This window comes from Podarcis raffonei, chromosome 9, assembly GCF_027172205.1.
Source record: "Podarcis raffonei isolate rPodRaf1 chromosome 9, rPodRaf1.pri, whole genome shotgun sequence".
Classification (NCBI taxonomy): domain Eukaryota; kingdom Metazoa; phylum Chordata; class Lepidosauria; order Squamata; family Lacertidae; genus Podarcis; species Podarcis raffonei.
The window spans coordinates 66,790,845-66,803,470 of NC_070610.1; the positions used below are offsets into that span (position 1 = coordinate 66,790,845).

General features: G+C 42.7%; 1 protein-coding gene across 5 annotated transcripts in view; it reads left to right on the plus strand.

Moving 5' to 3' along the window:
* WDFY3 (WD repeat and FYVE domain containing 3) overlaps positions 1-12,626 on the plus strand; it is a 132,098-nt gene that overhangs the window by 115,155 nt on the left and 4,317 nt on the right. For all 5 annotated transcript variants that reach the window (XM_053404180.1, XM_053404176.1, XM_053404178.1 and 2 more), the window contains 14 exons: positions 391-508; positions 1,103-1,209; positions 1,306-1,459; positions 1,712-1,803; positions 2,219-2,431; positions 3,923-4,070; positions 5,478-5,632; positions 6,504-6,662; positions 7,342-7,521; positions 8,558-8,740; positions 9,400-9,496; positions 10,384-10,713; positions 10,915-11,026; positions 11,922-12,119. In XM_053404180.1, coding sequence (XP_053260155.1) covers positions 391-508; positions 1,103-1,209; positions 1,306-1,459; positions 1,712-1,803; positions 2,219-2,431; positions 3,923-4,070; positions 5,478-5,632; positions 6,504-6,662; positions 7,342-7,521; positions 8,558-8,740; positions 9,400-9,496; positions 10,384-10,713; positions 10,915-11,026; positions 11,922-12,119 — 2,246 coding nt within the window. The remainder of the gene's footprint in view (positions 1-390; positions 509-1,102; positions 1,210-1,305; positions 1,460-1,711; positions 1,804-2,218; positions 2,432-3,922; positions 4,071-5,477; positions 5,633-6,503; positions 6,663-7,341; positions 7,522-8,557; positions 8,741-9,399; positions 9,497-10,383; positions 10,714-10,914; positions 11,027-11,921; positions 12,120-12,626) is intronic.

Here is a 12,626-nt window from a genome sequence, read left to right on the forward strand (position 1 = left end):
TAAAATAAAAGCCTGTTCTTGGAAGCCTAAAACCCTGCACTTAAAAGTAACTCAGATTAGGGCTGGAAGCCTTGCTTCTTCAAATATTACTCTTTGTTAACTAATCTGTGAGGTAAGTTGTGGTGTTTCAAGACAGAGGCTTGAGTAATGTTGCAGTGATTTGTAGAGAATTAATAAAAGACGTATCTGCACTTCAGATGAGAGAAAGGGACAATTGTTTTAAATCAGGCCTGAGCAGCTAAATATTTAGAGTAGCTGCCAACATTTTTAGAAACCAGTATCTCAATATATTGAATAGAGGAGCCAGAAATAGTTTCACGTGAATGTATTCAATTAGTCAGAGCAACAAATTTCTTAAGAATGGACTTTACTACTTGTTTACTTTTAAAGGAATTGGATCTTACGAACCCAAAGACATTTAGAAACTTGGCCAAACCGATGGGAGCCCAGACTGACGAGAGGTTAGCTCAGTATAAGAAGCGCTACAAAGACTGGGAAGACCCTAATGGTAAGTGCAATAAAACATCTATCATCCACAATCCAAGATGGATGTAATGGAATAAATGGTACTGTGGCTTTTCCTTTAATCTGATTTTCTGAGGGCTGGAGATCCCACCAGACATCATCAGATTTATCAGCTAAGAAGCTGAGGACAGGTTTATCATTAGGAAATTTGCTGTGATTCAGTTGAGCCCCTGTGCTAAATTAATATAATAATTTTATAAAATCCTGCTTGTCTCCATCAGTTCTTGGAAATGTTTCCGCTGATAAAGACATTCAAGAAATGATCAGTGAAGGTGTCTCTAGATTAACTTATTGCGTCTAATCTGAAGCATTTAATTCCAAAAAGCATGTTATAAAATACTGTGTGTGACGTTAAAAAAAAAAGAAATATGATTAGTTGAGCACTATAACAATGTAAGTGGCTATAGTGTCAAATTATAAGCATTGAAACAAATTTTAACTATACCAATTTTAGATGTACTTAGTGTCTTGGTATTAGCAAGCTAATACTGACTAAGCCTAGTAATTTAACACAGACTTTCTCATTTCCTTCCTATTTCCTTTTCCTGCTATTCCCCGCTCCCCCATTTTCTTTCAGGTGAAACTCCAGCTTATCATTACGGCACCCATTATTCATCAGCAATGATAGTAGCCTCATATCTTGTGCGAATGGAACCCTTTACACAGATATTCTTAAGGCTACAGGTAAACGATTTACTTCTGCCATTTGCTTCCAAGGTGTGATGAGCAGTGTAGGGAACGCCTTAATTGCCGTGCAAATACTTCTTTTTCCTTCCTCAGGGCGGCCACTTTGACTTGGCTGACAGAATGTTCCACAGTGTGCGTGAAGCCTGGTATTCTGCATCTAAGCACAATATGGCAGATGTCAAGGAGCTGATCCCGGAATTCTTCTACCTCCCAGAGTTGCTACTCAATTCCAACAACTTTGATCTAGGTGAGAAAAGCCACTTTCGATGGCACGGCTCTATTTCCTACAGAGACACCGTCGAAAGATGAACATAAAGCGGATTTTGATGTGTATTAAATAAAGATAAGAGCAGTGTATGTTTTAGTCTTAATTTCGGAGATTGGTCATTTTAAACTGCTCATTTGCGCTATGGAGCTCATTCAGGTGTCCTGTTAAACTTTCTCAAGAAGCACACTTCATTGCGGAAAAACCCTCTTTATCCTTGTTTTCACCTTGTAGGTTGCAAGCAGAATGGCACTAAACTTGGGGATGTAATACTCCCCCCATGGGCTAAAGGGGATCCCCGCGAATTCATCAGAGTGCATCGGGAGGTAATGTATGTTCTTGTTAGAAACTACAACACCTTTTTGGCCTCCCATCCGAATCTTGCTATTCTGTTTGGAAGAAAGCATTTTTGGCTGATAGTTTTGCTCTTTATATCTTTTGTACATGTTGAGCACACTGGGATTATCAGACATGTCAGTTGACGTAGTGAGTCCAGTTGATAAGTTCTCACCTTCCTTTGTATTAGAACTCTGTAATGAAGTTTTATTTTTGTTTGTTTTTTTAAAAAAAAGTTGCAATGTTTTTAGAGCAGGCTATAAACTGAAGGAAAATAAGTAAAGCAGTTTTAAAAAAGAAATTTGGTCATGGTGTTGACTAATAACGCCATCTGTTTCAGCAAACAAGCCTTTTCCCACCTGTAAACAGGTCTGCTCCATTTAACGTGCACTTTTTGAATTGCAGGCTTTGGAATGCGATTTTGTGAGTTCTCACCTGCACGAGTGGATAGACTTGATATTTGGCTACAAACAGCAAGGGCCGCCTGCAGTAGAAGCTGTAAACGTTTTCCATCATCTCTTCTATGAGGGCCAAGTGGACATATACAACATAAATGATCCATTAAAAGAAACGGCTACAATAGGATTCATTAACAACTTTGGACAGATACCGAAACAGGTAATGAATGATATTTGAGTAAGGTGCATCTGTGGTTCAAGACAAAGTTGGTATATTCTATTGCTTTGTCCTTTCGGAGATATAATTCCTTCTGTTCAAGACTTGGAGACCCTTGGCCCTTTGGGAGAGGATGGAGCAATCAGGAGTTTGAATCTCATTTCCATGGGCTTTATTCTTGTTTTAAAAGGCAAGTCGCTGTTGCTTTGATTTCCTAGTAAAAGTAAAAGCTGGTCATGCAAATGTGACATATTTGAATGACAATCCTTGGGATTGTCTGGGACAGGGGGTGGGCCTTCAGCTCATGCCACCTTTGTAATATTGCATATTAATGTCACCACACGACAGCATGACCCAAATGGAAATGAACTGGATGGTCTTAGAGTGACTCCAGGAATAAACAAATATGTCCATCCTCAGTATGTTGGTGTGATCTTGTTTCACAGAAAAATAAGCATACAGGTTTAGACACATAGCAGTGAATATACTCATGTTTGAATGGGATCTGGGTAGACCTTAAGCAAAGGAGGAAGGTCTTCTGTGCAAGGAAGATCTTATGTGCAAGGCCCATTTAAACGAATGAAAAATATGCAAAATCTTGATTTTAGTCGTGCTTGCCCAGTGGATCGTGCCCTTGATGCCTTCCAGAAGTAAAATGTAATTTCCAGACATAAAATATAAATATATGGAGTTCCAAGGCCTTGCACAGATTTTGACAAAGAACAAACAGCCACACAGCCAAAACATAAAGTGAATAACATTTTCTCCAAAATTAAAATTACTTGCTTAGGGTTTTGTTTATGGGATCCTACATAGCTCTCAGCATTGAAGCTGGTGGTAAAAATGAAAATCCTAAAAACCTGAAACATAAAAGGACTAAGACAGAACTGGGTTAAAATTAGCTGCTTCTATCCCTTCAATACCTGCATATTAAAAATAAAGATAAAACTTTTTACTACCTTCCCAGAAGCTAAAATAGAGGTGACCTGTCCCTTCATCACTGAGAACATTCCACTGCAAAAACGTCCCTCTCTAACAGTGAAATTATGTGAACAGTTAGATTTTAAAGGAGTGTTTTAAAATGTTATTAAATGTTTAGGATGAAGCCTGCCAAATCTTAATAATTCTCTGTTTATGTTTGCCACTTAATCTGCTAAGGTTGACAGTATTTATACTAGCATCCTGTTTTGATAAACACCAGCATTCCATCTGCCCCTCTGATGGTCCCTTTAAAAGCACCCCGTGGTTGCTTAACATGGCTTTGAGTGCATATCAGGAGTGGCGAATACTGGTATTTCACTGACTCATCGTCACATGGTGGGCCGAGGCAACTGAAAACAGCTTGTGTGTTTCCTGTGACTGTGAAATCCATCTCTGTTAGGGAATTTATTTGCAACAAGTCTCATGGATGGTGCTGACATGTTTTGAGAGGTGTTGCTGCAAACTATTTGCAGGCCTGCTGCTAAGCCTGTAATGTTTTCTGTCTTGCTGCAGTTGTTTAAGAAACCTCACCCTCCAAAGCGAGTGAGAAGCCGAATTAATGGAGAAATAAGTGGGGTTTCTATCCCACCAGGTATTGCCAGTGGCAAGATTTTTTTCCATCATTTAGACAACCTGAGGCCTTCTCTTGCACCAGTAAAAGGTAAATGCTGCAATCAGTTTACTTTAGATTTTTTTTTTTTAGAACTACGCTCATAGTTCCAGGCATTTTTATTAAAACATATACTGTTGTTTACTCCAGAAGAAAAAGACTTCCAAGGCCATCTGTATCAATTAAAATGTATTTTTTTTAATCAATTAAAAATGTGAAGCATCCTTCATTGCATCTATGTTATGGCATAAGCAGAACAGAATATGCCCAAAATTCAGTGCACTAGAAACAACAGAACATGTCATGGCAGGTAAAGAAACGAGTGAAAACAAACCAAGCAATATATATATGAACCCAGTCTTTAAACTAGAGAGCGTTTAAAACAAGCTGATATTAAAATGAAGAAAACAAAACGAAGGCCAATGTGCCTCAAAGATTTCACTTGATGTGGGATCAGGATTGTCAATGGCATCTGTGCATTAGACACCTTGTTTGAACAGGGCTTGTGCTCATAGAGTGAAATGTGTAAGCAAAACCCACAAATCCTGATCCCTCGGAGTTGCGAAGTGTGGATAGTCGGCAGAGATCTGGATTACATGTTGGACTCTATTTGCATAGAGGCCTATATTACTGTGGTGTCCAGTGCCTGCACCTTGGGTGGCAAAGGCCACGCTAATACCCCCCACTCCACAATAGCCTCTCTTTGCAGTTAAGGCTGTGTTGGGATGGGGAGGGCTCTAAGGGAACATCGTCTACAAACTGGCTTTAATTGTCCTGCCCTCTCTGGAGATTGTAGGTGTGTGCACTAGCGACATTCAGAGAGTTGTCCAGGCTGCAACCCCAAGTTAATTTCCATGCTTCCTGACTTCGCTGGAAATTATGAGAGCACAAAAGAGCCTTCTGGACTGGGAGCCGGCCTTACATTGTGCCTCCACTACAGATCTTCCCTTAGGCTTTGTGCTGTTCGGATTTGCCCTGCTTCTAGCACACTGAACCATGAACAAGATTCATGGCGCTAGACTGCTAGAGGACTGAAAATAAGTCTTCTTACAATGGAATGGTTGTATTTGAATTTATACAAAGTTATTTTGATACTTGCCAGCCACTTTCCCCACTGCTCTGCTGAAACGTAAGACTGATTTGAGCATTAACAAATTCCTGAAGCATTCTCAGTAGCTCTGCGCCCTTGAAAGTCTCTTATCCAGTTTCTTACACTTCTGTGTCATGGGAGTTGATAAGAATTTAACATCACTGGTCACTGTTTAAATTCTTTCAGAGCTTTCAGTAGTGTAAGCAGGTTTCTCAGAAAGATAACAAAGTTCTCGTGAAATATCCTCACTTTCTACTGTGATTGGGTATAGCTTTCACCTAATCTTGGAACAGTGAATGTTTTTATGAGCTCTTGTTTGTGAGTGCTGCTATCTTTTCTTTCTCGCTTTTCTTTCTCTCTTTGAGCAGAGCTCAAGGAGCGTGTAGGACAGATCGTGTACACGGACAAAGGAATTTTAGCAGTGGAGCAGAATAAAGTGCTAATTCCGCCAGCCTGGAATAAAACCTTTGCTTGGGGTTATGCAGATCTCAGCTGCAGGCTGGGAACCTATGAGTCAGACAAGGTTTGTCTCTCAGATTTTTGTGGCTCTTTAACTTGCATGCTTGATGATGGAAAACAATGACTGAACAAGCTGCCTCAGGCAGGTGTCTTAACTGTACCCTTTTAGAAACCTGCTGAACACATTTTTGTTCAGACAAGACTATCTAGGTACTTAGAAAGTTGATGCAGGTTTTAGTCTGTTGTTAGTTAATACTTTTTTGAAATCATTGCTGTTAATTTTTATTGATAATTTTATTGTTTTATCTTTTTTAAAAAACTGCTTTGAGGTTTGTTGGTTTTTAACACTCAAGCAGTGCATTTTGTGAAAGTTTGTAACATAAATAAATAAATCCAGTATCTAAGCAGGCCGTGGGGCAAGTTAACACTTCACAGAAAGTTGTTTCTAGTGAACACTTCTTATGAAATCTGTCTTTTAAATGTACATATGTTTTAATTAATAAGTATAATTTGCATGAGCAGCATCCTTTGGTGCAGGATGGGCTATGGTAATGACTTTAAGATTGGCCAAAATACAGAATGAATTATGTTCCGGGGGTAGAGGATTCCAGGCTTTCTTCTCCTATTACTTGTATCCTGATCCCAGTCTTTCCACACTTCCCTTGCTTTGCCCCTCCCCATGAAACCAAGGAACTGGCTCCTGAATGCAGCTTCCGAACCCAGCTCTTTGGTTGTGGATGGGAGTATTAGAAATCCATTGCCTCTCCCCTGGAACTGCCTTTGGAAGTGTGAGCCAGTTTTCTTCCAGGATGCAAGGTTGGGTGGAAGGAAATGTATCTTCCCCAACCAACCAACCAACACAGTGATAGGATGCCGGAAACTGGCCACGGTTTGTAAATTGATGGGTCCACTGTTTTACTTTTCCACCTTTCTAGGCCGTGATCGTTTATGAATGCTTGTCGGAATGGGGACAGGTTCTCAGTGCCATCTGTCCAAATCCCAAGCTGGTCATCACCGGAGGAACCAGCACAGTTGTTTGTGTATGGGAGATGGGCACCTCCAAGGAAAAAGCCAGAACGCTCACTCTTAAGCAGGTAAATCTGGATTTCTGTGTCAGAAAACTGGGCCCAAGCATAGTTCATCGGTACTGATTAAATCCGGCAAGTTGGGAGTGAACTAAGTCAGAAGGTTTTGCCCTCCTCAACTGTTGGCACATGGATAGATCACCAAAAGTTGTTGTTTTTTCTGGGGAAAAGAAGAAATTCACTGGATTCTGTCAGAGCTCTGAACAAAATCTGCTTATTACCCTGCACAACCATAGCCTTACGTCCATGTGACTGCATGGACAATTTACTAAAACCATTGAAATTCACCACTGCCCTATGTCCTGCCACTGTCTTTTGTCCCCATAGGAGTCTGCCTATATCAACAAAGGGTGAGCAAAAGGCAAGGAAGGGGCTGAGAATTCATTCTTGTTGTCATTCTTTGCTTAGGCACAGTTCACCAGGGCTATCGCAGAGTCTCCATTTATTTCAACGAGGCTCGCCTGGGAAATGGCTACAAACCCCACTTAAGTGGTTTGAGGTTATTCAGCAAGAAACCACACTATTCAGTTTCCGTAGCATTGTGTTTCTTAGATTTTAATTCGTCTTCTACAACCTAGTAATAGTGTCATGCTCCCACATTTTCCCTCTCTCCGAAGGAAAACTATTCCAGTATCTGTATTTGCAGCAAACGCTTTATGTATTTTCTTCTGTCTTCCTCTGCTTTTAGGCGCTGCTCGGCCACACCGAGGCAGTCACGTGTTTGACAGCCTCTCTGGCCTATCACATCATTGTGAGCGGGTCTCGGGACCGCACCTGCATCATCTGGGATTTGAACAAGCTCTCCTTTTTGACGCAGCTTCGTGGCCACCGGGCCCCCGTGTCAGCCCTCTGCATCAACGAACTGACGGTACAGATCAGAACATGGACTGCTTCTCTTAGAAGAGATACAAATGTAGAAAATCACTCTTGAGCTGGTTGCGCCCATTTCAGCTCCAGATTGCATATGTCCCCTAGTTAGTGACATTTTCCAAGTTATTAAATGAAAACATCATGGAGCCCCTTTTGAGGTTTCAACTGTGTGATTTATTGCAGCTTGCTGTGTACTTAGAAAAACTTACTATAGGGGGTCAACCAGAGATTTCCTTCTCTTCTTCCAAAACCATTGTTTACCATATTTTCCCCTGACCATCATGTTGGCCCAGTAACTAGGCAAGTTGACTCTGGAGTAGGGGGAGACCTATCATAAATTTTTGGCACCGTCACTAGAAGAGCAGGCATAGCAGAATACCAGAGATCCTACAATACCGCATTGGCCTTTAAGCTGCTTCCTTGTGGCTTCATCCTGCTGTAATACAGTGGTACCTTGGGTTAAGTACTTAATTCGTTCTGGAGGTCCGTTCTTAACCTGAAACTGTTCTTAACCTGAAGCACCACTTTAGCTAATGGGGCCTCCCGCTGCCGCTGCGCCTCTGGAGTACGATTTCTGTTCTCATCCTGAAGCAAACTTCTTAACCCGAGGTACTATTTCTGGGTTAGCGGAGTCTGTAACCTGAAGCATATGTAACCCGAGGTACTACTGTAATGGAAAGCATGTCATCATGTAGGCTTGTTATGGTCTTTCCCGAATGATGGCAGTTGGGTTGAAAGGAGCTGTGCTCTTGACCCCACCCACATGATAACAGTTGCTATTGCAGGGACATTGTTTGTGTGCCACAGCAGTAGCATATTACAGGGCCTTCAATTTGTCTTTAGCTAGATTGCAGCCTCTTGTCTATGCAGATCAGTTCCTGATGGGGTCAGTTTCAAGTCATCGGTTCCTGAGCTTCCAGCCAGACCACGCTTTTGTTCTTCATATTAAATCGAGATGCGTTTCTCCTCCAGAATGGCAAAGAATGGCATCATTGAACTCTAAGTGTGCCTAAAACATTTATCCTTTTTTTCAGGGAGACATTGTGTCCTGCGCTGGCACTTACATCCACGTGTGGAGCATTAATGGGAACCCCATAGTGAGCGTGAACACTTTCACCGGGCGCAGCCAGCAAATCCTGTGCTGTTGCATGTCAGAAATGAATGAATGGGATACCCAGAACGTGATTGTCACGGGGCATTCGGACGGAGTGGTCCGAGTAAGTACCAGCAGTCGTGTAGAAATAAAACTGTGGGTCGGCAGCATGCCTCGTGGTGCAGAGGAAGTTGATAAAGAGTATTTTTTTCCCTCCTTTGTTCATAATATGAGAACCTGGCTCATCCAGTGAAGCTGAATGCTGAGAGTTTCGGAGGAAAGGGAGTGGGGCAGCATTGAAACTCATGAATCTGAAGTCTAAAGGGGATTTAGACAGATTCACAGACAATAAGGCCATCAGTGGTTACTAGGTGTGATAGCTATATACTCTACATCTAAATTTGCTAATTGGGAGAGGGATATTGCACTCCTGTCCTCTCTGTGGACTTCCCATAGGCATCTACTGTGGGAAACAGGATGACAGGACTTATATAGGATTTCCAGGTTCATTCCTAATTGCAGCTCCTATCTATTCAGAATTCTTCAATGGCATATTCATTTACTCATATATTAAAGCAGTTGAATAGCCCATCTGCTAGTTTTGGGCATACAGTTAGAAACCTAGTTCGATTGTAATTTAAATGTGCCTTGATTTTTGTGTCTCCTTGAGTGCTTTCAATGTTGCTTTGCTCCATGTCTTGTTATCGTATCAGGTTGAAAGCCAGGTTATACGGCAAGGGATGTATGCATTCAGAGTCACACTTTCATCTCTCCTTCTCCTAGTTCTGGCGAATGGAGTTTCTGCAGGTCCCGGAAACTCCAGCTCCTGAACCTGTGGAGGCGCTTGAGATGCAGGAGGAGTGTCCGGAAACCCAAATAGGTGCTGTTTCTTTTTGGCTTTGTGTTCAGCTTTGAATTGTTCAAGGTGTAGCTCAGGAGTGGGAAACCTTTGCTTCTCCAGTTATAGTTGGGGCTATACTTTTATTTATTTATTTCATACATTTATATACCATTTGATTGCTTTAAAATAAATAAATCTCAAAACGGCGAATGAAAAGAGTAAAACAATAAAATTATTAGTTTTTAATAACTTATTTTTAACTCCCAACATCCCTGATCATTTTCTTTGCTGGCCTGGCATCTGACAATATCGGGGAGCACCACTTCGGCTGCCCCCTGGCATGGATGGCATACCGTATTTTTTGCTCCATAAGATGCACCCGACCATAAGACGCGCCTAGTTTTTAGAGGGGGAATGCAAGAAAAAAATTATTCTTTAAAGGGAGTGCTGAGCAGAGCCTGTATGCATCCCAGGCTCTGCTCAGTGCTCCCTTTCACGAGCTGTGAGGAGTGTGTGTGCGGCGCTTGCAGGCTTTTCCCCAAGGAGGGAGGGCAGCCCGTCACTGATGGGCTTGCTTCTGGCTTAGCCCACGAAGCCTCCTCAGGGCAGCAGGATGAAGGCTCCCAGTGCCAGAAGCTAGAACAGCAAGAGGGAGCGCGGCGCAGCGCTCCCTCTAGCTGTTTTGGCTTCTGGGATAGCCCACAAAGCCTGCATTTGCTCCATAAGACGCACACACATTTCCCCTTACTTTTTAGGAAGGAAAAGGTGCGTCTTATAGAGTGAAAAAATATGGTAATAATGTCCCTAATGTGGTTTGTATGAATCTGGGCCTAAGTTTTATGTCAGAGTTATGAAGGAGCGGGTCTAGTGAGGGAAAGCGAATCATGGCTGGGTTTGGGGGTTTTTTAACGCATTGCATATAACAGGAGAGGAAGCCCCGGATGAGGACAGCAGCGATTCGGAAGCAGAAGACCAGGGCCTTGGCCAGGAACCAAAGTTGCAGGAAAGCCGGAGCCAGCCAGGCAGCGCCAGCCACAGGCCTCGCTCGTCCTCAGCCCGAGCAGCAGCTGCGTGGTCGGCAGACAGCAGCTCTGACGACTCGAGGCGCTGGTCTGACCAGCTCAGCTTGGATGAGAAGGATGGCTTCATCTTCGTGAACTACTCCGAGGGGCAAGCGAAAGTCCACCCCCAGGTTCAAGCTAACCACCCACACCCTAATCCAGGGGAACTACGACATTACAGCAAGCTCAAGCCAGGTAGGGAAACGCCTAGTGGCGACATGCCACACTGGAAGTGTGTTGCCTGGGCAGGTTTCCGGGTGCCCAGATAAATCCTGTACTCTCTGGGGCAAGTGGGCCGAGATCCTGAGCGGCATTTTCCTTCCTGATCAGGCACCATGCAGATGTGTTTCCCACCCTTCACATCTGCTTACATTCTTACCCATTTTCCTTTCTTAGGCTACAGATGGGAGCGGCAGCTAGTTTTCAGGAGCAAACTAACTATGCACACGGCCTTTGATCGCAAGGACAACGCACATCCTGCAGACATCACAGCACTGGGCATCTCCAAGTGAGTGACCTGCTTTCTATGTGTCCTCAGTATATCAGCTGAAGGCACAGTAGTGGTTTCGGCTTTAGATCGGCTAGAACAAAACAAACAAGTTTGGAAATGAAAATTACTTTGAATGGTTAGACCAGGCACCTCCAAACTCGGCCCTCCAGCTGTTTGGGAACTACAGTTCCCATCATCCCTGACCACTGGTCCTGTTAGCTAGGGATGATGGGAGTTGTAGTCCCAAAACAACTGGAGGGCTGAGTTTGGGGATGCCTTGGTCAGACATACAGGAAATGCAACTATAAGCCATGATAGCTAGGTAAAACTACAGTGGTACCTCAGCTTAAGAACTTAATTCGTTCTGGAGGTCCGTTCTTAACCTGAAACTGTTCTTAACCTGAAGCACCACTTTAGCTAATGGGGCCTCCCGCTGCCGCTGCGCGATTTCTGTTCTCATCCTGAAGCAAAGTTCTTAACCCGAGGTAATATTTCTGGGTTAGCGGAGTCTGTAACCTGAAGCATCTGTAACCCGAAGTACCACTGTACTGTGCTCAGAGTTAGCCTGTGTCAGAGTATCAGGTGCCAGGAACACAATGAGGCCTTTAATGAAATGCTTTGGGCATTCTTCTTCTTTACAATTTTTGTATTTTTGGCTTACCATTCTGACACTCTTTTTTCTCATTTGTTTGGTGTTCCCCTACCTTTTTTCAAAGTTGGGAGAAAGTAAGTCTGACCTGGTAGACCTTACTTTGATTCAGCAATTCAAGGTGGGGGGTGTGTGGAGCAAAGCTGCTACCTTTGGCCTACTATTCTCTGGCTTTAAAAATGTGTTTCTCTCTAGCCTTGAGGCTACTTCCTAATGCTTAAATCAAGTGCTAATTTGTCTTTGCGTATCTGTTTCTCTTTTCAGGGATCACAGCAGGATTCTGGTAGGCGACAGCAGAGGCAGAGTGTTCAGCTGGTCAGTGAGTGACCAGCCCGGCCGCTCTGCAGCTGACCACTGGGTGAAAGATGAGGGAGGAGACTGTTGTTCCAGCTGCTCCGTCCGTTTCTCTCTTACCGAAAGGCGTCACCATTGCAGAAACTGCGGACAGCTCTTCTGTCAGAAGTAAGAAAGATGGTCTCTCCTGTAAATTCTTTACAGACTGGTTCTCGCAAAGAAGTGCTAGCATCTGAAGAGCTGCTGCTTTTTAATTTTGTATTCTTTATTGAGAAATAAAAAGTACAGAATTACAAGTGCACGGAATAAGATAAGACACACAAAAAAAGAAGGAACAAGAAATAGTACCCATGTAGAAAACAAAACAGAAAAAAGATATTGTGTACATTACAAAAAAATGAAAAAAACTTGTTTTTGTAGTTAATCAGACCTTAATCTAGTTTTAAAAATGAATTCCAAATATCATTAAACTTGTCCCTGGCAAGTCTACGTTTGTACACAACTTGTCTGAAGAGCTGCTTCTTGATAACAGCAGGCACCCTATTTGTTTCATTAGCAAATCTGATACCCCCACCAAAAATAAATTCTCTTACTCTAGATAAGTTGGTGCTATATTATTTTGAGAAAGGTAGGATAGAGCTCATTAATTGGCCTAGAGGGGAAATTAAACCCACA